The 25,494-nt window shown below is 52.4% G+C and overlaps 1 protein-coding gene across 1 annotated transcript; it reads right to left on the reverse strand.

The window, feature by feature from the left end:
- Positions 1–1,178: 1,178 nt before the first annotated feature.
- Positions 1,179–24,854, reverse strand: PA2G4 (proliferation-associated 2G4). The gene is made up of 13 exons (XM_058822028.1): positions 24,748–24,854; positions 18,566–18,694; positions 16,782–16,887; positions 15,844–15,913; positions 11,679–11,771; positions 11,334–11,397; positions 8,398–8,476; positions 7,096–7,174; positions 6,873–7,006; positions 4,115–4,209; positions 2,607–2,734; positions 1,604–1,657; positions 1,179–1,503 (listed from the first exon to the last, which is right to left on the reverse strand). The coding sequence occupies exons 1-13, from the start codon at positions 24,833–24,835 to the stop codon at positions 1,438–1,440; spliced, it is 1,185 nt and encodes a 394-aa protein (XP_058678011.1). The 5' UTR covers positions 24,836–24,854; the 3' UTR covers positions 1,179–1,437.
- Between the last annotated feature and the right edge of the window lie 640 nt (positions 24,855–25,494).

Below are 25,494 nucleotides of genomic sequence, written 5' to 3' on the forward strand. Positions count from 1 at the left end.
TTAGCATTTTTCCCACAAAAATGATAATTTTCCCCTCACAAATGAACATTTTCCCCTCAAAATTGAGCATTTTTCCCTCAAAAATCCCATTTCCAACACCAAACCTGTCCAGGCCGGTTCCACCCCACAATCCCAAATCCCCAGAGAAAGACTGAAGGAAAAAAACCCGGAATAAAATCCAATATCGCATCGTTTATTCTCTTTTATTTGACTTTGGTAACATTTGCACGTGTGGAGTTTTTTGTTTTTCTGTTTTTTTTTTTTTTTTTGGGGTGGAAAACTCAGATTTGGACGAGGAAGCACCGCGGCCTGCAGAGAACGCCCGGGAATGTTGGGTAAGGTGGGAATCAGAATTCCCAAAAAACTTGAGGGAAAAAAAGAACCAGGGGTACCAGCAAAGAAAAAAAAAACCTCAAACATTCAACTGACGGCGTTTAATCGGCTTTTTTTTCTCGTTTTTATGTGGTTTTTTTGTAAAAAATTGACTATAAAAGAGCGATACCCCTAGGCTCGGGCCTATCCCGGATCAGCGCTTCCCTCACCTCTCCCCTGAGGAATTCTGGTGGGATTTTTTTGTTGTTTTTTTTTTTTTTCCCCCTCAAAATTAGCAAAGAATCCTGAGGGAAAAAGTGAAATAAAAATTACCCTCTGGGGAAAAAGGTGGAATGTGCTCCCGGGGATATTGGGAAGGATAAAAAACACCCAAACCCGGGTTTTTTTTAGGGAATTCAGCTCCGCAAAGGCCAGAATGTCGGCGGCTTCCCGAGGGTTTGGATTATTTTAAAAACCAGTTTGTGTTAAAAAATAGCGATTTTTTTTTCTTTTGAAATCCCATAAATCAAGGCAGAGGCAGAAAAGGCTCCTGGTGGGTGAGTGGGTGGATGGGGGAACTTAAAATTTGGGGTTTTTTTCCCAATTTTAAAAGTACAATCCCAAAGAGGGAAAAGATAAAATCCTGGATTGCTCACACAGGGCACTTTTCTGGGTGGAATCAGTTGGTTTTTTTTGTGAAAATTTCCAAAGGGAAAAAATTAAAAAAATAAAAAAAAGGCAGCAGGATAAAGAGGAGGAGGAGGAGGAAGGAATCAGCAGCTCCCTCCACTCCCTCTCCCTGGATTTTACAAATTCACCTCTCCAAACATGGGGAATATTAAGGATTTAGTAGCGACTTTCACTCCTAATTTTTTATTAACTTTTTTTTGCTGCTCTTTCTGGGGTGTTTTTAATTTTTCTTTTTTTTTTTTTCATTTGGAAATCTGAAGTGGCCGAGAGATTCCTCCCTCCTTGGCAAAGTCAACGGGAGCTGTTGGATTCTGTGGGAATTCCAGACTGCCTGGACCAACACCGGGGCCAGATTCTTTCGTTTCCGGATGGAATTTTGTTTTTTCTGGGTTTTTTTTGGGGAAAAAAGGGGCGATTTGAGAACTCCAAGGGCTCTCAGTCGCCGCCCTCGTTCTCCTCCGCCGTCTCCCCCGTGGTGGCGTTTTCAGCGTTTTTGGAAGCCTGTGGGGACAAATCCAGGGATTTTTCAGGTTATCTCCCATGAAAACACCCCCAAATTCTGAATTTGGGCATTTTAAACATAAAATGTGATGGATTTTACCTTCTTTTTCTTCTTTTTCTGGGTCTTCCTGCTGGCAGAGCTTTGTAGAAGGGCCTGGAAGGGAGGGAAGGGTGAGGAGGTGGGAAATGATCCCAATGGGTTTTTGGGATAATAATAAATTCAAAAATTTGGGTAATTTGGGGGGGTTTGGTTCCCTTTCCTTCATCTCCCCTCCAAGGGAGAAAGGACAAGTGACCCTGGGGAGGTGCTGCTTTATTAATTATCAAAATTTAATTTATTACTTTAAATTACTTCCTTTTAAAGTTAATAATTAGTCATAAATTAACAATAATTCATGAATAATAACTTTAAAATCAATTCTTGATTTATTAACTTAATTGAAAATTTTTCTAATCATCTTTCAATTAGTAAATATTCAACATTAAATATTTCAATAACAATACTTCAATTATTCCCACTTTAATTATCAGTATTTCCATTTTTATCCCAGTTATTAATATTAAATTGCTACTATTTTACTCTACAATATATTAATTAACATGTTAGATGTAGATATAAATGTACTGCTTCTATCTTTATATATTAATTAGATTATGTTATCTATATTTATATATCTATTCATATAAATATATAATATAGACTATTTATAGGCTATTAATTAGACTATATAATGTTATTTTTATATATTTATGTGTTTAAATTAGAGATTTTCAATTTATTATATATTTTATTTATACACAATTTATGCTATATTTATTATATATAAAAATTTAGTTTTAAGTTTATTTATATATAAAGAATTATTTCTTATTGATCAGCACTTAATCCATTAATACCAATAACTATTATAAATGTATTTTCTGTTTTATTTTCCAAGAAAATATAACTATTAATAACCAACATAATTAACAAAACCACTAAACAGACACATTTTTCCTAGGAATATTTAACATGGGAATATAAACAAATTAATTTTATGTTTCTATAGGTACTCAATTTGCATATTAGCATTATTAATGATGAATATTAATGAGGAGCTCACCTTGAGCTCCCCGTCCTGCACCTCCAGGTCGGATTTGTAGAGCTCGGGCTCGAAGGGGCCGCTCGTGATCCTCATGGGGCCGTTGGGCATCAGCAGCACCGTGAACTTGAACTGGGCCACGAACTCCCCTGCGGGCACACAGGGGTTAACGGGGCTGCGGCCCTGCCAGGACCTCCTAGAGCTACAGCCCTGCCAGGACCGGGGGTTAACCTGGGCACACAGGGGTTAACGGGGCTGCGGCCCTGCCAGGACCTCCTAGGGCTATGGCCCTGCCAGGACCTGGGGGTTAACCCGGGCACACAGGGGTTAACGGGGCTGCGGCCCTGCCAGGACCTCCTAGAGCTACAGCCCTGCCAGGACCGGGGGTTAACCTGGGCACACAGGGGTTAACGGGGCTATGGCCCTGCCAGGACCTGGGGGTTAACCTGGGCTATGGCCCTACCAGGACCTCCTAGAGCTACAGCCCTGCCAGGACCTGGGGGTTAACCTGGGCACACAGGGGTTAACGGGGCTGCGGCCCTGCCAGGACCTGGGGTTAACCTGGGCTATGGCCCTGCCAGGACCTGGGGTTTAACCTGGGCACACAGGGGTTAACGGGGCTATGGCCCTGCCAGGACCTGGGGGTTAACCTGGGCTATGGCCCTGCCAGGACCTCCTAGAGCTACAGCCCTGCCAGGACCTGGGGGTTAACCTGGGCACACAGGGGTTAACGGGGCTGCGGCCCTGCCAGGACCTGGGGTTAACCTGGGCACACAGGGGTTAACCTGGGCTATGGCCCTGCCAGGACCTCCTAGAGCTACAGCTCTGCCAGGACCTGGGGGTTAACCTGGGCACATAGGAGTTAACCTGGGATACTGCCCTGCCAGGACCTGGGGGTTAACCTGGGCACACAGGGGTTAACGGGGCTATGGCCCTGCCAGGACCTCCTAGAGCTACAGCCCTGCCAGGACCTGGGGGTTAACCTGGGCTACAGCCCTACCAGGACCTCCTAGAGCTACAGCCCTGCCAGGATCTGTGGGCACTGAGGGGTTAACCTGGGCTATTAACCTGGGCTATAGCCCTGCCAGGACCAGCAGGCATTGAGGGGTTAACCTGAGCTATTAACCTGGGCTACAGCCCTGCCAGGACCTGCAGGAACAAACTCTGAGCTACAGCCCTGCCAGGACCCTGAGCAACTGGGGATAAAAGGGTTAACCTAAGCTACAGCCCTGCCAGGACCTGGGGGTTAACCTGAGCTACAGCCCTGCCAGGACCTGGGGGTTAACCTGAGCTACAGCCCTGCAAGGACCTTCAATCCCTGCTCCTTACACCTGCCGGGACCTGCAATTCCTGCAGCGAGCGGCTCTGCAGCTCCAAACTCACCTGGCTCCGTCCTCACCTGTCCCCTGCCCTGCCCCCATCTCCTCTGTCACTCCTGTCCCCACCTGTCCCCTTTGCCCCACCCCACTGTTCCCGGGTCTTTTCTGTCCCCACCTGTCCCCAGGTGTGCCCAGGTGTGCCAGGCTCACCTTCCTTCTCGTAGAGGACGTTGAAGGGCTGCAGCAGCTCGTGCTTGGCGCACTCCACCACCCCCATGCGCGCCTTCTTCTCATCCTCCAGCGCCCTGAGGGGACAGCGCACCTGAGCACACCTGGGAGTGCCTGAAAGTGTACCTGGGCACACCTGAGTGCACCTGGGCACACCTGGGAGTGCCTGAAAGTGTACCTGGGCACACCTGAGTGCACCTGGGCACACCTGGGATCATACCTGGGTGCACCTGAGTGCACCTGGGAGTGCCTGAAAGTGTACCTGGGCACACCTGAGTGCGCCTGGGCACACCTGGGAGTGCCTGAAAGTGTACCTGGGCACACCTGAGTGCACCTGAGCACACCTGGGAGTGCCTGAAAGTGTACCTGGGCACACCTGAGTGCGCCTGGGCACACCTGGGAGTGCCTGAAAGTGTACCTGGGCACACCTGAGTGCACCTGGGCACACCTGGGATCATACCTGGGCACACCTGAGTGCACCTGGGAGTGCCTGAAAGTGTACCTGGGCACACCTGAGTGCACCTGAGCACACCTGGGAGTGCCTGAAAGTGTACCTGGGCACACCTGAGTGCGCCTGGGCACACCTGGGAATGCCTGAAAGTGTACCTGGGCACACCTGGGAGTGCCTGAAAGTGTACCTGGGCACACCTGAGATCATACCTGGGAGTGCCTGAAAGTGTACCTGGGCACACCCGAGCACACTTGAGTGCACCTGGGAGCATCTGAGTGCACACCTGAGTACACTTGGGCACACCTGAGTGCACCTGGGATCACACCTGAGAGCACCTGGACACACCTGGCACCACCTGGGAGCACACCTGAGTGCACCTGGGCACACCTGAATGCACCTGGACACACCTGAGTGCACCTGGGATCACACCTTGGCACACCTGAGTGCACCTGGACACACCTGGGAGCACACCTGAGTGCACCTGGGATCACACCTGGGCACACCTGAGTGCACCTGAGTGCACCTGAGTTCACACCTGAGCCAACACCTACACACACCTGCCTGGCAAAGGCTCCAATCCCTGCAATTCTGGCCCTGTCCAGGTACCCCCAGTGGGATCCCAGCCCCATCCAGATACCCCAGGTGGAATTCCAGCCATTCCAGGTGGAATTCCAGCCCTATCCAGGTATCCCCAGGTGTATTCCCAGCCCCAGAATTCCCAGGATTACCTCAGGGTGAAGGACACAGTGTTGAAGCGCCGCTCCACCTCGCTGAAGAAATCCCAGGGATTCCCCTGGAACCCCAACCCTATATCCAGGTACCCCAGGTGCGTTTTCCACCCTATCCAGGTATCCCAGGTGGGACCCCAGCCCCAGAATTCCCAGGATTACCTCAGGGTGAAGGGCATGGTGCTGAAGCACCGCTGAAACCTCAAATCCCTGGAATTCCAGCCCTATATACAGGTACCCCAGCCCTATCCAGGTACCGCAGGTGGGATCCCAGCTCTATCCAGGTACCCCAGGTGGGAATCCCAGCCCCATCCAGGAACCCCAGGTGTGATTCCAGCCCCATCCCAGCCCCAGAATTCCCAGTTTTACCTGAGGGTGAAGGGCAGGGTGTCGAAGCGCCGCTCCACCTCGCTGAGGAAGCCTCAAATCCCTTCAATCCCAGCCCTATATCCAGGTACCCCAACCCCATCCAGGTACCCCAGGTGGGATCCCAGCCCCATCCAGGTACCCCAGGTGGGACCCCAGCCCCATCCAGGTATCCCAGGTGTGATTCCATCCCCAGTTTCACCTGAGGGTGAAGGGCATGGTGTCGAAGCGCCGCTCCACCTCGCTGAGGAAGCCTCAAATCCCTTCAATCCCAGCCCTATATCCAGGTACCCCAACCCCATCCAGGTACCCCAGGTGGGACCCCAGCCCCATCCAGGAACCCCAGGTGTGATTCCAGCCCCATCCCAGCCCCAGAATTCCCAGTTTTACCTGAGGGTGAAGGGCATGGTGTCGAGGCGCCGCTCCACCCCGCTGAAGAAATCCCAGGGATTTCCCTGGAATTCCAGCCCCATCCAGGTACCCCAACCCCATACAGGTATCCCAGCCCCATCCAAGTGGGACCCCAGCCCTATATCCAGGTACTCCAGCCCCATGCAGGTACCCCAGGTGGAATTCCAGGCCCAGAATTCCCAGTTTTACCTGAGGGTGAAGGGCTCCACCTCACTGACAAAAGCCCAGGGATTTCCCTGGAATTTCAGCCCTATCCAGATACGCCAGGTGGGATTCTCAGACCTATCCAGGTACCCCAGCCCCATGCAGGTACCCCATGTAGAATTCCCAGCCCCAGACGGAATTCCCAGCCCCAGAATTCCCAGTTTTACCTGAGGGTGAAGGGCATGGTGTCAAAGCCCCGCTCCACCTCGCTGAAGAAATCCCAGGGATTTCCCAGCCCTATATCCAGTATCCAGGTAGCCCAACCCTCTGTCCAGGTACCCCAGGTGGAATTCCAGCCCCATCCAGGTATCCCAGGGTAGAATTTCCAGCCCCATCCAGGTATCCCAGGTGTGATCCCAGCCCCAGAATTCCCGGGATTACCTCAGGGTGAAGGGCAGGGTGTCGAAGCGCCGCTCCACCTCGCTGAGGAAGCCTCAAATCCCTTCAATCCCAGCCCTATATCCAGGTACCCCAACCCCATCCAGGTACCCCAGGTGGGACCCCAGCCCCATCCAGGTATCCCAGGTGGGACCCCAGCCCCATCCAGGTATCCCAGGTGTGATTCCATCCCCAGTTTCACCTGAGGGTGAAGGGCATGGTGTCGAAGCGCCGCTCCACCTCGCTGAAGAAGGCGCGCGAGGTTTTCATCTTCAGCCCGTACTGCTTGGACGGGTCCCTCTTGTAAATCGTGGTTCTCTGCCCCGCGTCCTTGGCCTGCAAAACATTCCCATGGAAATTCCAGAACCTGGGGAGCTCCTGGAAGCTGGGAATTCCTGGGATTTGTCAGGGATTCACAGGCTGACCTTCCCCTCGCCGCTGCTGACCAGCACGTCCACGGCGTAGACTTCGTGCACCTCGAATTCGGCTTTTTCGTGGTCCTTCCTGAGGGGGGGAAAAAAAGGGGTTGGGGAGGCAGGAAAATCTGGGAATTCTGCTGGGAAAAGCTTCCAGGAAGGCCTCAAAAGCATTGCTGGGGATTCAGAACCTTCCAGGAAAGGCAAAAGCTTCCAGGAGAGCCAGAGCATTTCTGGAAACTCAGAATATTCCTGGAAACTCCTCCATCCCAAGAGCTCCCATTTCTCATCCTGACCTCACAATTTTCCTCCTGACCTCATTTTTCTCCTGACCCCCCATTTCTGACCCTGACCCTATTTCTCACCCTGATCCCATTTCTCATCCTGACCCCCTCATTTTCCCCCTAACCCCCCAATTTTTGCCCCTGACCCCCATTTTCCCCTCACTCCATTTCTCACTCTGACCCAAATTTTCCCCCTGACCCCACTTGTCACTCCAATCCCCCAATTTCTCATCTTAACCCCCAATTTCTCAATCTGATCCCATTTCTCAACATTTTCCCATGACCCCATTTCTCACCCCTGATCCCATTTCTCATCCTGATCCCATTTTTCAGCCCAAGCCCCCCTTTCCCCCCAATTTTTGCCCCTGAACCCCAATTTTCCCCTCACCCCATTTCTCACTCTGACCCAAATTTTCCCCCTTGACCCCATTTCTCCTCCTGATCCCTTCATTTCTCACCTTAACCCCCAATTTCTCACCTTAATCCCTCAATTTCTCACCCTGATCCCCCATTTTTCCTCTCAACCCCATTTTCCCCTGCTCCCATTTCTCAGCCCAAACTCCCCGATTTGCCCCCCTATTTTTGTCCCTGACCCCAATTTTTGCCCCCAAGCCCCCCATTTTTAACCCTGACCCCATTTCTCACCCTGATCTCCTTTTTCACCCTAAGCCCCCATCTTCCCCCCATTTTTGCCCTTGATCCCCATTTCTCACCCTGATCCCCTAATTATTGTCCCTCAAGTCTCCCAATTTTTGCCCTTCATTTTTGCCCCTGACCTCCATTTTTGCCCCCCCCAAGACCCCCATTTTTTCCCGACTCCCCATTTTTGCCCCTCCTTTTTTGCTCCCAAGCCCCCCAATTTTTGCCCGACCCCATTTCTCACCCTGATCGCATTTTTCACCCTAACCCCCCCAAATTCCCCCCCCATTTTTGCCCCTGCCCCCCCCCCAATTTTGACCTTGACCCCCCCAATTTTTGCCCTTGACCCCCATTTTTGCCCCTGACCCCCATTTTTGCCCCCTCTCACTTCTGCTGGTCCGAGGGGTTCTGGATGATGGTTTTCTCACCGTCGATCACGTGCTGCTTCAGCTGGTGCGACAGCATCCCTGCGGGAACACGGCTCACTGGGACGGACTGGGACAAACTGGGACAAACTGGGAAGGACTGGGAACGGACTGGGAGGGACTGGGAGGGACTGGGAACGGACTGGGAATGGACTGGGACAAACTGGGAGGTACTGGGAACGGACTGGGAGGGACTGGGAACGGACTGGGAGGGACTGGGACAAACTGGGAGGGACTGGGAATGGACTGGGACAAACTGGGAGGGACTGGGAACGGACTGGGATGGACTGGGAATGGACTGGGAATGGACTGGAGTTACTGGGATGGACTGGGAACAGACTGGGAACAGATTGGGAACGGACTGGGGTTAATGGGATGGACTGGGAGGGACTGGGGTGGACTGGGACGGACTGGGAGGGACTGGAGTTACTGGGAGGGACTGGGATGGACTGGGAACAGACTGGGAGGGACTGGGAACGGACTAGGAGGGACTGGGATGGACTGGGAGGGACTGGGGTGGACTGGGAGGGACTGGAGTTACTGGGAGGGACTAGGAACAGACTGGGGTTAATGGGAGGGACTGGGATGGACTGGGAGGGACTGGGGTTACTGGGAGGGACCCCAGTAACTGGGAACGGACTGGGGTTACTGGGATGGACTGGGAGGGACTGGGAGGAGTTGGGAGGCACTGGGACAGACTGGGATAGACTAGGATGGATTGGGGTTACTGGGATGGACTGGGCTTAATGGGACAGACTGGGGTGGACTGGGACAGACTGGGTTACTGGGATGGACTGGGCTTAATGGGACAGACTGGGGTGGACTGGGACAGACTGGGTTAATGGGATGGACTGGGGTTACTGGGATGGACTGGGATAGATTAGGGTTAATGGGATGGACTGGGATGGACTGGGAGGCACTGGGGTGGAATGGGGTTAATGGGATGTGCTGGGACGGACTGGGATGGACTGAAACGGACTGGGCTTACTGGGATGGACTGGGACAGCCTGGGGTCAATGGGACAGACTGGGATGCACTGGGGTTATTGGGAGGGACTGAGGTTACTGGGATGGACGGGGTTGGACTAACTTGTACTGGGAGCCCCAGGGCCGCTCTCCCTGGTGCCAAACCCAGGTGGAATTCCCACCCCGGGCTGTGCAGGATCCAGATTTTGGGGGATCCCCCCTTTCCCTCCCAGCCCAATCCAGGGGGATTTTGGGGGATCTCCCCTTTCCCACCTCAATCCAGAGGGGTTTTGGGGGATCCCCCCCTTTCCCACCCCAATCCAGAGGGGTTTTGGGGGATCCCCCCTTTCCCTCCCACCCCAATCCAGGGGGGTTTTGGGGGATCCCCCCCTTTCCCAGCCCAATCCAGGGGGGTTTTGGGGGATCTCCCCTTTCCCAGCCCAGTCCAGAGGGGTTTTGGGGGATCTCCCCTTTCCCTCCCATCCCAATCCAGGGGGGTTTTGGGGGATCCCCCCTTTCCCACCCCAATCCAGGGGGATTTTGGGGGATCCCCCCCTTTCCCAGCCCAATCCAGGGGGGTTTTGGGGGATCTCCCCTTTCCCTCCCATCCCAGTCCAGAGGGGTTTTGGGGGATCTCCCCTTTCCCTCCCATCCCAATCCAGGGGGGTTTTGGGGGATCCCCCCTTTCCCAGCCCAGTCCAGAGGGGTTTTGGGGGATCTCCCCTTTCCCTCCCATCCCAATCCAGGGGGGTTTTGGGGGATCCCCCCTTTCCCACCCCAATCCAGGGGGGTTTTGGGGGATCCCCCCTTTCCCACCCCAATCCAGGGGGGTTTTGGGGGATCCCCCCTTTCCCACCCCAATCCAGGGGGGTTTTGGGGGATCCCCCCTTTCCCACCCCTCATCCCGCAGAGCCCCCGGCATTCCCAACATTCCCAACCCCCTCTGGAGGCAGCAGAGGGAATTCCCGGAATTCCAGGGAATTTAACCAATAACAGGGAGAGCCCATGGGGGGTAAAAGGATCGGGATGAGCTCCAGGATCCCAATCCAGCAACCCCAGAACCTTCCCTTTTTCCCAGGATCCCTTTTCCCTGGAATTCCCTTTTTCCATTACTGCCTTTTCCCCATGATCCCTTTTCCCTGGAATCCCTTTCCCCTGGAATTCCCTTTTCCCTATGATTCTTTTCCTGGATTCCCTTCTTCCTTTTTATCCCTTTTCCCTTTTACCTGAAATTCCCTTTTCCCTTTTACTCTTTTCCCTGAAATTCCCTATGATTCTTTTCCTGGATTCCCTTTTCCCTTTTATCCTTTTCCCTGGAATTCCCTTTTCCCTGGAAATTCCCTTTTTCCCTGCAATCTCCTTTTCCCTTTTATCTCTTTTCCCATGATCTCCTTTTCCCTGGAATTCCCTTTTTCTGGGATCCCTTTTCCCTGGAATTCCCTTTTCCATGATTTTCCTTTCCATGAAATTCCCCTTTCCCTGTGATCCCCTTTTCCCTGGAATTCCCTTTTTCCTAGATTCCATTTTCCCTGGAAATCCCTTTTACTGGAATCTCTTTTTCCCTTTTATCCCTTTTCCCTGGAATTCCCTTTTCCCATGATCTCCTTTTCCCTGAAATTTCCTTTTCCCTGGAATCCCCTTTTCCTGGATTCCCTTTTTCCCTGGAATCTCCTTTTCCCTGGAATCCCCTTTTCCCTGGAATTCCCTTTTCCCCTTTTATCCTTTTTCCTATGATCTCCTTTTCCCTGGAATTTCCTTTCCCTAAAATTTCCTTTTCCCTGGATTCCCCTTTTCCTGGATTCCCTTTTCCCTGGAATCTCCTTTTCCCTTTTATCCCTTTTCCAGGATTCCCTTTTCCCTGGAATCCCCTTTTCCCTTTTATCCCTTTTCCCTGAAATTCCCTTTTTCCCTGGAAATTCCCCTTTTCCCCTCACCTTCAATGGGCGTGCAGTGAAACGCGTGGGCGATTTTATTCCAGGCCTCCGTCACTTGTGTGTTCTGGAATTAAAAATTAAACACCAAAAAATCCCCAACTTTACAATTTTATAGACAAAAAAATCCCCACCCCCAAGCATGACCTTTCCATAAATCCCAAATATTCTGGGACAAACTCCAAAGCTTTTCCCAACACATAAAAAAAAAAAAAAAAAAACAGAAAAAAACCAATTTTCCATACAGGTTTTCCCACAAAATCCCACAGGCTGGGTCCCAAAATCTTCGTGCTGATTCGCAAAATTCCCAAAAGTCCATTTGAATCCCAAAATTCCCAAATTTCCCACCTGATTCCCGGGTTTCACCAGGCGCAGGGCGGCCTCGGCACACAGGTGAGCTGCCTTGATGACGTCGGCTTTGCGGCCGGACACGGGATTTTCCTGGGGAGAAAACACCAAAATTTGGGATTTCTGAGGGCTTTGGGGTGGAAATTCAATGTTTTGGGATTTGTTCCAATCTCTGGAATGTGGCTGGGAAGCGGAAAAGTCCCAACAGAATTCCAGAAGATTCCCAGCCCAGGCATCCCTATGCAATCAAAAATATGGATTGGGAAGAATCCAGCAAAATTCCAATGGGGAACGTTGGGATTTTCCCCAAAAACCACCAAAACAAAACCATTCCCAGGACAGTTTTTCCCAATTTTTCCTCAGGATTTATTCCCTGAGGATGAGACAACCTGAGGAATTCACAGCAGGAGTTTCCAAGGTATCAAAAGGCAAAATTCCAGGGGGAAAGTGGGAAACAGGGATTGGTTTTGGGGTGGGGAATGGGAATTTTCATGCTGGGAATTCCAGCAGGAAAAAGGGGAAATAAGGATTGGTTTTGGGGAAGCAAGAATTGATTTTGGGGTGGAAAAAGGGGAAACAAGGATTGGTTTTGGGAAGCAAGAATTGATTTTGGGGCAGGATTGGTTTTGGGGTGGGGAATGTCCATCCTGGGAATTCCAGCAGGAAAAATGGGAAATAAGGATTGGTTTTGGGAAGCAAGAATTGATTTTGGGGTGGAAAAAGGGGAAATAAGGATTGGTTTTGGGGTGGGGAATGGGAATTTTCATGCTGGGAATTCCAGCAGGAAAAAGGGGAAATAAGGATTGGTTTTGGGGAAGCAAGAATTGATTTTGGGGTGGAAAAAGGGGAAACAAGGATTGGTTTTGGGAAGTAAGAATTGATTTTGGGGTGGAAAAAGGGGAAACAAGGATTGGTTTTGGGAAGCAAGAATTGATTTTGGGGCAGGATTGGTTTTGGGGTGGGGAATGTCCATCCTGGGAATTCCAGCAGGAAAAATGGGAAATAAGGATTGGTTTTGGGAAGCAAGAATTGATTTTGGGGTGGAAAAAGGGGAAATAAGGATTGGTTTTGGGGTGGGGAATGGGAATTTTCATGCTGGGAATTCCAGCAGGAAAAAGGGGAAACAAGGATTGGTTTTGGGGAAGCAAGAATTGATTTTGGGGTGGAAAAAGGGAAATTTTTGGGGTGGAAAAAGGGGAAACAAGGATTGGTTTTGGGAAGTAAGAATTGATTTTGGGGCAGGATTGGTTTTGGGGTGGGGAATGGGAATTTTCATGCTGGGAATTCCAGCAGGAAAAAGGGGAAATAAGGATTGGTTTTGGGAAGCAAGAATTGATTTTGGGGTGGAAAAAGGGGAAACAAGGATCGGTTTTGGGGTGGGGAATGTCCATCCTGGGAATTCCAGCAGGAAAAAGGGGAAATAAGGATTGGTTTTGGGAAGCAAGAATTGATTTTTGGGGCAGGATTGGTTTTGGGGTGAGGAATGTCCATCCTGGGAATTCCAGCAGGAAAAAGGGGACCTTGGGGTGGTGCCACCTTGGATCCACAGATTTTGGGATGGTGGCACCTCAGATCCAGAGGCTCCAGGGTACTGCCACCTCAGATCCTGACACCTCAGATCTGGAGGCACCAGACTGGTGCCACCTTGGATCCTGACACTCCAGGGTGGTGCCACCTCAGGTCAAGAGGTTCCAGAGTGGTGCCACCTCAAAGCCAGAAACCCTGGAGTGTTGCAGCCACAGATCCAGATGTTCCAGACTGGTGCCACCTTGGATCCTGACACCCCAGGGTGGTGCCACCTTGGATCCACAGATTTTGGGATGGTGGCACCTCAGACTCAGAAGCTCCAGGGTGGTGCCACCTCAGGTCCAGAGGCTCCAGAGTGGTGCCACCTCAGATCCTGACACTCCAGGGTGGTGCCACCTCAGATCCAGAGGCTCCAGAGTGGTGCCACCTCAGATCCTGACACTCCAGGGTGGTGCCACCTCAGATCCAGAGGCTCCAAGGTGGTGCCACCTCAGAATGTGACACTCCAGAGTGGTGCCACCTCAGATCCAGATGTTCCAGACTGGTGCCACCTTGGATCCTGAAACTTCAGGGCATTGCCACCTTGGACCCAAAGGTTCCAGGTTGGTGCCACCTTGAATCCAGCAGCTCCATGGTGCTGCTACCTCAGACCCAGAGGTTCCAGGGTGGTGCCACCTCAGAATGTGACACCCCAGGGTGGTACCACCTCGGATCCACAGGCTCCAGACTAGTGCCACCTTGGATCCTGACACCCCAGGGTGGTGCCACCTTGGATCCACAGATTTTGGGATGGTGGCACCTCAGACTCAGAAGCTCCAGGGTGGTGCCACCTCAGATCCAGAGGCTCCAGAGTGGTGCCACCTCAGATCCTGACACTCCAGGGTGGTGCCACCTCAGATCCAGAGGCTCCAAGGTGGTGCCACCTCAGAATGTGACACTCCAGAGTGGTGCCACCTCAGATCCAGAGGCTCCAAGGTGGTGCCACCTCAGAATGTGACACTCCAGGGTGGTGCCACCTCAGATCCAGATGTTCCAGACTGGTGCCACCTTGGATCCTGAAACTTCAGGGCATTGCCACCTTGGACCCAAAGGTTCCAGGTTGGTGCCACCTTGAATCCAGCAGCTCCATGGTGCTGCTACCTCAGACCCAGAGGTTCCAGGGTGGTGCCACCTCAGAATGTGACACCCCAGGGTGGTACCACCTCGGATCCACAGGCTCCAGACTAGTGCCACCTTGGATCCTGACACCCCAGGGTGGTGCCACCTTGGATCCACAGATTTTGGGATGGTGGCACCTCAGACTCAGAAGCTCCAGGGTGGTGCCACCTCAGGTCCAGAGGCTCCAGAGTGGTGCCACCTCAGATCCTGACACTCCAGGGTACTGCCACCTCAGATCCAGAGGTTCCATAGTGGTGCCACCTGGGATCCTGACACCTCAAGATGGTGCCACCTCAGATCTGGAGGCTCCAGACTGGTGCCACCTTAGACCCAGAGCTTCCAGAGTGGTGCTAGCTCAGAATGTGACACTCTAGAGTGGTACCACCTTGGATCCAGAAGCTCCATGGTGGTGCCACCTCGGATCCTGACACCCCAGAGTGGTGCCAACTTGGATCCAGAGGTGGCAGAGGTGGCACCCAGAGGTTCCAGGGTGCTGCCACCTCAGAATGTGACACCCCAGGGTGGTGCCACCTCAAATCCAGCAGCTCCATGATGCTGCTACCTCAGACCCAGAGGTTCCAGGGTGGTGCCCCCTTGGATCCTGGCACTCCAGGGTGCTGCCACCTCAGAATGTGACACTTCAGGGTGGTGCCCCCTCAGACCCAGAGGCTCCAAGGTGGTGCCACCTCAGATCCTGACACCTCAGGGCACTGTCACCTGGGAGCCAGAAGTTCCAAGGTGGTGCCCACCTCAGATCCGGAGGCTCCAGACTGGTGCCACCTCACAATGTGATGCCCCAGGGTGGTGCCCCCTCAGACCCAGAAGCTCCAAGGTGGTGCCACCTCAGGCCCAGAAGCTCCAGAGTGGTGCCACCTCAGGATGTGACATTCCAGGGTGGTACCACTTTGGATCCAGAGGTCCCAGGGTGGTGTCCCCTGGCACCCAGAGGTCCCAGGGTGGTGTCCCCTGGCACCCCGAGGTTCCAGGGTGGTGCCACCTTGGATCCAGAGGTCCCAGGGTGGTGTCCCCTGGCACCCCGAGGTCCCAGGGTGGTTCTCCTGGCACCCAGAGGTCCCAGGGTGGTGCCACCTTGGATCCAGAGGTCCCAGGGTGGTTCTCCTGGCACCTAGAGGTCCCAGGGTGGTTCTCCTGGCACCCAGAGGTCCCAGGGTGGTGCCACCTTGGATCCAGAGGTCCCAGGGTGGTTCTCCTGGCACCTAGAGGTCCCAGGGTGGTTCTCCTGGCACCCAGAGGTCCCAGGGTAGTGCCACCTTGGATCCAGAGGTCCCAGGGTGGTTCTCCTGGCACCCAGAGGTCCCAGGGTGGTGTCTCCTGGCACCCCGAGGTCCCAGGGTGGTGCCACCTTGGATCCAGAGGTCCCAGGGTGGTGCCACCTTGGATCCAGAGGTCCCAGGGTGGTGTCCCCTGGCACCCCGAGGCCGCCCCAGTCCCGGCAGACACCCCCCGATGACAAACCCACCTTGGAGGCGCCGAGCACGAAGGTGTGCGCCACGTTGGCGATGAAGCCGTCCACGTGCACGCCCAGGTCGCTGCAACAGAGGGGCAAAATGGCAATTCCAGCAATTCCAGCAATTCCAGCAATTCCAGCAATTCCAGCAATTCCGGCAATTCCAGCAATTCCAGCAATTCCAGCAATTCCAGCTGGACCCCAGCACACCCAATGCTGCCCCAGGAGCCTCTCCAGGCTCGTTATGAGGCTTTAATTAACAAGCAATTAGCGCCGTGGCAAAAACATGGGGTGGTGCAACAGCGGGGCAAAATGGCAATTCCGGCAATTCCGGCAATTCCAGCAATTCCAGCAATTCCAGCAATTCCAGGAATTCCAGCAATTCCAGCTGGACCCCAGCACACCCAATGCTGCCCCAGGAGCCCCTCCAGGCTCGTTATGAGGCTTTAATTAACAAGCAATTAGCGCCATGGCAAAAACATGGGGTGGTTCGACAGCGGGGCAAAATGGCAATTCCGGCAATTCCAGCAATTCCAGGAATTCCAGCAATTCCAGCAATTCCAGCTGGACCCCAGCACACCCAATGCTGCCCCAGGAGCCCCTCCAGGCTCGTTATGAGGCTTTAATTAACAAGCAATTAGCGCCGTGGCAAAAACATGGGGTGGTGCAACAGCGGGGCAAAATGGCAATTCCGACAATTCCAGCAATTCCAGCAATTCCAGCAATTCCAGGAATTCCAGCAATTCCAGCAATTCCAGCTGGACCCCAGCACACCCAACGCTGCCCCAGGAGCCCCTCCAGGCTCGTTATGAGGCTTTAATTAACAAGCAATTAGCGCCGTGGCAAAAACATGGGGCGGTGCGACAACTTCTTGCAATCTGGATCATTTTGGGGTTGAATTTGGGAATTTGGGAGAGGGGATTGCCATGGGATGGGGTCCTGGCACTCACATTTTGACCAAGTCCCCGTCCTTGAGGATGTAATCCTGGTCGCTCTTGAGCGGGGAGAAGTGACACACACAGTTATTGACGGATATACTCGTGGGGAAGGCGATTCCTGGGGAGGGAAACGGGGAAAAAATCAGGGATTTGGGGTTTGGGGGCACCTCAAAGCTCCATTCCACCCTCTTGGGACAACTTTCCACATCCCAGGCTGCTCCAACCTGGCCAGGGACACTCAAATTCCATTCTGGAACCTCCCAGGGAGGAATTTCTTCAGATATCCCACCTAAATCTCCTTCCAGCACCTCCAGCTTTGGGATTTGGGGACGTTAAATCCCCATTTGGGGACCTTAAAGCTCCATTCCACCCTCTTGGGACACCTTCCCTCATCTCAGGCTGGCCTGGGACAATTTGCAGGGATGGGAAATCCATTCCAGGGCCTCTTTCTTCCCAATATTTCACCCGAACCTGCTTCCAGCAGCTCCAATTTTGGCATTTGGGGACCTTAAAGCTCCATTCCACCCTCTTGGGACAACTTTCCCCATCCCAGGCTGCTCCAGCCTGGCCTGGGACACTCAGAGGGATGGGAAATCCATTCCAGTGACTTCCAGCACCTCCAGTTTTGGCATCTGGGGACCTTAAAGCTCCATTCCACCCTCTTGGGACACCTTTCCCCATCCCAGGCTGCTCCAACCTGGCCTGGGACACTCAAATTCCGTTCTGGAACCTCCCACGGAGGAATTTCTTCAGATATCCCACCTAAATCTCCTTCCAGCACCTCTAACTTTGGGACTGGGGTCACCTTTAAAGTTTTCCACCCTCTTGGGACCCCTTTCCCCATCCCAGGCTGCTCCAACCTGGCCTGGGTCACTCACAGGGATGGGAAATCCATTCCAGTGACTTCCAGCACCTCCAATTTTGGCATCTGGGGACCTTAAAGCTCCATTCCACCCTCTTGGGACACCTTTCCCCTATTCTGGGCTGGTCCAGCCCAGCCTGGCATGCTTGCAGGGATGGGAATTCCATCCCAGCACATTCCAGAGAGGAATTTCTTCCTGATATTCCACCTCAATCTACTTCCAGCACCTCCGATTTTGGGATTTGGGGATTTTAAAGCTCCATTCCACCCTCTTGGGACAACTTTCCACATCCCAGGCTGCTCCAACCTGGCCTGGGACACTCAAATTCCATTCTGGAACCTCCCAGGGAGGAATTTCTTCAGATATCCCACCTAAATCTCCTTCCAGCACCTCCAGCTTTGGGATTTGGGGACCTTAAATCCCCATTTGGGGACCTTAAAGCTCCATTCCACCCTCTTGGGACAACTTTCCACATCCCAGGCTGCTCCAACCTGGCCTGGGTCACTCACAGGGATGGGAAATCCATTCCAGTGACTTCCAGCACCTCCAATTTTGGCATTTGAGGACCTTAAATCTCCATTTGGAGACCTTAAAACCCCATTTGGAGACCTTAAATCTCCATTTGGGCACCTTAAATCTCCATTTCACCCTCCTGGGACACCTTCCCTCATCCCAGGCTGGCCTGGGTCACTTTGCAGGATGAGAATTCCATTCCCAGAGAGGAATTTTTTTTCTCTATCCCACCTAAACTTCCTTCCAGCACCCTCAGGATGGGAATTTGGTGCCAAACCCCAGCGTCCCAAACCCTCCAGAGTCACCCTCCCACGTGGAATTATTGGAATAACAAAAACTGAGGCACAGCAGGGAGGATTTGGGGTTAAAATCAAGGAGGAAAACCAAGGAATTCCTCATTTCAAGGAAGGAGATCCTCACCTTTCTTCATTTCCTTTTCCTTCTTGAAGATTTTCCCTGTCTCCTCCATGATCATGGCATCTCCCTTCTCACACAGGCACAGCACGGAGGCGCCGGGAGCTGCTGCCTCCACCACGGCACGGAGCACCCCTGAAATCCCCCAAAAAATCAACATTTTATGGAGTTTCGATCCATTTATGGGGGGTTTCCATCCATTTTATGGGGTTCCCACCCATTCCATGGGGTTTCCATCCATCTCATGAGGTTTCCACCAATTTTATGGGGTTGCCATCCATTCCATGGGGTTCCCATCCATTTTATGGGGTTGCCATCCATTCCATGGGGTTCCCACCCATTCCATGAGGTTCCCACACATTTTATGGGGTTCCCATCCCTTTCATGGAGTTACCATCTATTTTTTCCACCCATTCCACGGGATTCCCACTCATTTCATGGGGTTCCCACACATTTTATGGGGTTCCCATCCATTCCATGGGGTTCCCACTCATTTCATGGGGTTCCCATCCCTTTCATGGGGTTCCCATCCACTTTCCACCCATTCCATGGGGTTCCCACCCATTTATGGGGTTCCCATCCATTTATGTGGTTCCCACACATTTTATGGGGTTCCCATCCATTCCATGGGGCTCTCATCCCTTTCATGGGGTTTCCATCCATTTATGGGGTTCCCATTCATTTCATGGGGTTCCCATCCCTTTCATGGAGTTCAGACCCATTCCATGGGGTTCCCACACATTTTATGGGGTTTCCATCCATTCCATGGGGTTCACACATATTTTATGGGGTTCCCACATTTCATGGGGCTTCCATCCATTTTTTCCACCCATTCCATGGGGTTCCCACACATTTTATGGGGTTCCCACCCATTTCATGGAGTTCAGACCCATTCCATGGGGTTCCCACCCATTCCATGGGGTTCCCATCCCTTTCATGGGGTTCCCATCCCTTTCATGGGGTTCCCATCCCTTTCATGGGGTTCCCACACATTTATTGGGTTCCCATCCATTCCATGGGGTTCACACTCATTTCATGGGGTTCCCACTCATTTCATGGGGCTTCCATCCATTTATGGGGTTCCCATCCCTTTCATGGGGTTCCCATCCATTTTTTCCACCCATTCCATGGGGTTCCCACACATTTTATGGGGTTTCCATCCATTCCATGGGGTTTCCATCCATTTATGGGGTTCTCATCCATTCCATGGGGTTCCCATCCATTTTTTCCACCCATTCCATGGGGTTCCCACTCATTTCATAGGGTTTCCACCCATTTCATGGAGTTCAGACCCATTTCATGGGGTTCCCACACATTTCATGGGGTTCCCATCCATTTATGGGGTTCCCATCCCTTTCATGGATCCACAACCCCAAACCCAGCACCTCAAATCACATTCCCAAGGTCCCACACCCAGGAAATGCCTAAATTTTGTTTTCATTCATTCCATTCGTATATATCTATATGAATAAATATGTATTATATTTAATTTATTTCCCTTTTTTTGGGGAAGAGGGAACGCCACGCTGCCAAATTCCTTCAGGAGGAGTCAGAGCTCATGGAACAGGTTTGGGAATGACTGGGACACATCAAAGGCCACCGAGCCCCAATTTTCCAAGGAATCCACAGGAACAGGTTTGGGAATGACTGGGACACATCAAAGGCCACCCCAATGCCCCAGGATGTTTGGGGAATGCTCCACTCCCAAAATAATCCAGCAGGAATTCCAGCCTGCCCTGGGGCAAAAAGGTGGTCCCAGATCTCATCCAGCTTCCTGCACCGTGCTGATCCCAAATATTCTGAGATCCCAAAATATTCTGGGATCCTGCAATGGGATTCTAAAATATTCTGGAAAACTGGAATGGGATTCCAAAATATTCTGGGATCCCGGAATTGGGATTCCAAAATATTCTGGGGTCCTGGAAAGGGATTCCTAAAATATTTTGGAAAACTGGAATGGGATCCTAAAATATTCTGGGATCCTGGAACTGGATCCTAAAATATTCTGAGATCCCAAAATATTCTGGGATCTTGGAATGGGATTCCTAAAATATTCTGGAAAACTGGAATGGGATCCTAAAATATTCTGGGATCCTGCAATGGGATCCCAAAATATTCTGGAAAACTGGAATTGGATTCCAAAATATTCTGGGGTCCCAAAATATTCTGGGATCTTGGAATGGGATTCCTAAAATATTCTGGGATCCCGGAATTGGGATTCCAAAATATTCTGGGGTCCTGGAACTGGATCCTAAAATATTCTGATATCCCAAAATATTCTGGGATCTTGGAATGGGATTCCTAAAATATTCTGGGATCCTGAACTTGGATTCCAAAATATTCTGGGGTCCCAAAATATTCTGGGATCCCGGAAAGGGATTCCTAAAATATTCTGGAAAACTGGAATGGGATCCTAAAATATTCTGGGATCCTGGAACTGGATCCTAAAATATTCTGAGATCCCAAAATATTCTGGGATCCTGCAATGGGGTTCCAAAATATTCTGGAAAACTGGAATTGGATTCCAAAATATTCTGGGATCCTGGAATTGGGATTCCAAAATATTCTGGGGTCCCAAAATATTCTGGGGTCCTGGAAAGGGATTCCTAAAATATTCTGGAAAACTGGAATGGGATCCTAAAATATGCTGGGATCCTGGAAAGGGATTTTTAAAATATTCTGGAAAACTGGAATGGGATCCTAAAATATTCTGGGATCCTGGAATTGGGATTCCAAAATATTCTGGAAAACTGGAATTGGATTCCAAAATATTCTGGGATCCTGGAATTGGGATTCCAAAATATTCTGGGGTCCCAAAATATTCTGGGGTCCTGGAAAGGGATTCCTAAAATATTCTGGAAAACTGGAATGGGATCCTAAAATATTCTGGGATCCTGGGATGGGATCCCAAAATCTTTTGCGATCTTGGACTGGAATTCCAATATATTCTGGGATCCTGGAATGGGATTCCAAAATATTTTGGGATTCTGGAATTGGATCCTAAAATATTCTGGGATCTTGGAATTGGATCCTGGAATGGGATCCCAAAATATTCTGGGATGGTGGAACGTGATTCCAAAATATTCTGGGATTCTGGAAAGGGATTCCTAAAATATTATGGAAAATTGGAATGGGATCTTAAAATGTTTTTGGATCCTGGAAAGGGATCCCAAAATATTCTGGGATCTGGGAATTGGATCCTAAAATATTGTGAGATCCTGGAATGGGATCCCAAAATATTCTGTGACCCTGGAATGAGATCCTAAAATGTTCTGGGATCTTGGAATGGGATCCCAAAATATTCTGGGATTTTGGAATTGGATCCCAAAACATTCTGGGATTTTGGAATTGGACCCCAAAACATTCCGGGATTTTGGAATTGGATCCCAAAATATTCTGGGATTTTGGAATTGGATCCCAAAACATTCTGGGATTTTGGAATTGGACCTCAAAACATTCTGGGATTTTGGAATTGGACCCCAAAACATTCTGGGATTTTGGAATTGGACCCCAAAACATTCTGGGATTTTGGAATTGGATCCCAAAATATTCTGGGATTTTGGAATTGGACCTCAAAACATTCTGGGATTTTGGAATTGGATCTCAAAACATTCTGGGATTTTGGAATTGGATCCCAAAACATTCTGGGATTTTGGAATTGGACCCCAAAACATTCTGGGATTTTGGAATTGGATCCCAAAATATTCTGGGATTTTGGAATTGGACCCCAAAACATTCTGGGATTTTGGAATTGGATCCCAAAATATTCTGGGATTTTGGAATTGGACCTCAAAACATTCTGGGATTTTGGAATTGGATCCCAAAACATTCTGGGATTTTGGAATTGGACCCCAAAATATTCTGGGATTTTGGAATTGGATCCCAAAATATTCTGGGATTTTGGAATTGGACCCCAAAATATTCTGGGGCCCTGGAATGTCCCCTCATGCTCAGAATTCCAAGGAATCCTCGGCACCTTCACCTGTGTGAGGCCTTCAGATCCCAACACTTTTCCCTGGGAAAGTTGGGAATATTTCAAAGCCAGGATAAAACATTCCTGATAAGAGCCAGCGGGACACGGAGGGGGAATAAAACTAACAGGGATAGGGAAAAAAAAAAATAAATAAAGAAAGGAGATAAAGGGGGAAAAACCTCAGAACATTCCAAGGAATCAGAGGAAGAAAAATAATTTAAAAAAAAAAGCAGATAAAGGGGAAAAACCCTCAGAATATTCCAAGGAATCAGAGGAACAAAAATAAATTTTAAAAAAGGAGATAAAGGGGAAAAACCCTCAGAGCACTCCAAGGAATCAGATGAGCAGGAACTCCTGGAATCCTTCTCTCCTTCCCGATGTTTTTTAGGGAGCTAAGGAATTTTTTATCCCTAAAATCCAACAGCTGGAAGGGGTTTTTTTTTGCAGGATTTTTAGGATTTTTTTGTGTGTGTGTTTGCTCTTTTTGTGTGGGTTTTTTTTTGTTTTTTTTTTTTTTTTTTTTTTTTTTTTTTTTTTTGTTTTTTTTTTTTTTTTTTTTTTTTTTTTTTTTTTGTGGGGTTTTTTTGGGGTTTTTTTTTGCCGTTTTTGTGTGTGTCTGCTCTTCCCAAGCTGCTCGGAGCTGCCTTTCCCCCCGGGGAGGGAGGCGGCCAAACTTCCCTCGTTCCTTCCCTCCCTTCCCGAAGGGAATCCCCGCTCCCGAGGCGCTCCCGGGACACCGGCGGCTCCGCAGGCAGCGGGAAACGGGGCGGGATCACCGGGGAGCCCCGCGGAACCGGTCCGGGCGGCTCCCGGAGCCGGGACACCGGCAAAGGAGTGAAAAAATAAAGGAAAGGAAAGGAAAGGAAAGGAAAGGAAAGGAAAGGAAAGGAAAGGAAAGGAAAGGAAAGGAAAGGAAAGGAAAGGAAAGGAAAGGAAAGGAAAGGAAAAGGGCAGAGCCTGGAACCCCGGTACCGGGACAGGACCCCCAGACGGGTTCGGGACCCCATTCCCGGGGCTGGATCCCCATTCCCAGAACCGGACCCTGTTCCTGGGACAAGACCCCCGTTACCGGGGCTGGATACACATTACCGGGACAGGACCCCCGTTCTAACCGGGACAGAACCCCCAGACCGGTTCGGGAACCCGTTCCCGAGGCTGGATCCCATTCCCAGAACCGGGCGCTGTTCTAACCGGGACAGGACCCCCATTCTCGGGGCTCGATCCACATTACCGGGACAGGACCCCCAGACCGGTTCGGGATCCGATTCCAGAGCCAGGATCCCGTTCCCAGGGTAGGACCCTATTCCCAGAACCGGACCCCCGTTCTTGGCACAGGACCCCCAGACCGGCTCGGGACCCAATTCCCAGAACCGGAGCCTGTTCCCAGAACCGGAGCCCCGTTCCCGGGACAGAACCCCCATCCTGACCGGGGTTAGATCCACATTACCGGGACAGGAACCCCAGACCGGTTCGGTACCCCATTCCCAGAACCGGAGCCCCATTCCTGGGACAGGACCCCCATCCTGACCGGGACAAGAGCCCCACTCCCGGAGTTGGATCCACATTACCGGGACTGGATCCCCAGACCGGTTCGGGACCCTATTCCCAGAACCGGACCCTCATTCCCAGTACAGGATCCCCAGACCGGTTCGGGATCCCATTCCCAGAACCGGACCCCCAGACCGGTTCCGTACCCCATTCCCAGACCGGGACCCCGCATTCCCAGCACAGCCCCGTTCCCTCCAGGCCCCCCCACCTGCGGCTCCCCCGCTCCCGTCCCATCCCCGCCGCCACCTCGGTGCTCTCCCCCCCTTCACCGGTACCGGAGATGGACCGGGGGGGGGGGTCACACATGAACAAAAGCGGCACCAGCGGGGTCTGGAGCACCGGGGGGGAGCGGCAGGCCCGGCCCCGCTCCCCCGGTGCACGTGGGGCGCGGTACCACGTGCCGGCAGCGGCGGCGGCCGCCGTGCTGGGCCGGGCCCCGCCAGCACCGGGAGCACCGGGAGCCTCCCGCCGTGCCGGGGGGTGGAGGGGGGTGGTTCACACCGTTAGAGCTGCCCCCCAGCCCCAAACAGCGCTCCCCAACCCCGGGGTCTCACACTCGGGGGGGTCTCACCCTCAGGCCCGGCCCGGCCGCTCCCCCACCCGCCCCTCACGCTTCCCCCTCAGCGCTTTCCCCGCCGCCCCCCCCCGGCCGCGGCCCAGCACTCACGGTTGGCGATGTCCCCCCCCATCTTGTACTTGGTGACCACCAGGTCCTCGGCGATGGTGAGCTCGCTGGCCTCCTCCTCGCCCGACATGGTGGGAGCCCCGCCGAGCCCCCCCCGGAGCCCCTCCGGGCCTGCTCGAGCTTCCCCCCCCCCCCCGCCCGGCGCTGAGGGAGCCCCCGGGACCGCGAGCCGGAGGCGCGAGCAGGGCAGAGCGCGGGCTCCGCGCGCGGCACGCTGGGAACGCGAGTCCTCCCCGCCCCCCGGACTACAACTCCCGGCGGCCCCCGCGCGCGGAGCGCCGGATGGGGGTGTGGCTTGCGCCGTCCCGCCCCTGCGGACTGCAACTCCCGGCGTGCAGCGCGGCTCTCGCGAGAGGAGGTGGGGTGTGAGACCGGAAGCGGCGCGCGGGGGGTGATGGGGGATGTAGGCGGGAGGAGGGAACGGGAATTTCGGTACCGGGAGCGGTGGATCTCCCTTTCCCTCCGCTGTAGGGATCCCCGGCATGTTCCTGATCCAACCCGCAGACCCGCGACCCCCGCCCCACTCAGCCCCGTGACCCACCCCCCCCGCAGTACCGGCACCGGTACCGGACCTTGGTCCCGGTTTCCTCTCCGATATCCCCCGCTCCGAACCCCCTAAGTCTCACTCGCGACGTTTTTTATGGAAATTTCTTTATTTTCATTCATCCCGCGCGACCCCCGGGGCCGGGGATCGATCCCTGAGCGGGGGTTCCCGTTCCCCCAACCCGA

Source organism: Ammospiza caudacuta, chromosome 31 (assembly GCF_027887145.1).
Source record: "Ammospiza caudacuta isolate bAmmCau1 chromosome 31, bAmmCau1.pri, whole genome shotgun sequence".
Classification (NCBI taxonomy): Eukaryota; Metazoa; Chordata; class Aves; order Passeriformes; family Passerellidae; genus Ammospiza; species Ammospiza caudacuta.

What these genes read in the sequence shown, in the direction of transcription:
- PA2G4 (XM_058822028.1), bottom strand. Translation starts at nt 24,835, where the DNA reads ATGTCGGGCGAGGAGGAGGCCAGCGAGCTCACCATCGCCGAGGACCTG. An exon ending in CGTCCTCTACGAGAAGGAAG is followed by an intron (nt 2,735 to 4,114) that starts GTGAGCCTGGCA and finishes GTGTGCCCGCAG; the next exon opens with GGGAGTTCGTGGCCCAGTTC. An exon ending in TGCAGGACGGGGAGCTCAAG is followed by an intron (nt 1,658 to 2,606) that starts GTGAGCTCCTCA and finishes CCTCCCTTCCAG; the next exon opens with GCCCTTCTACAAAGCTCTGC.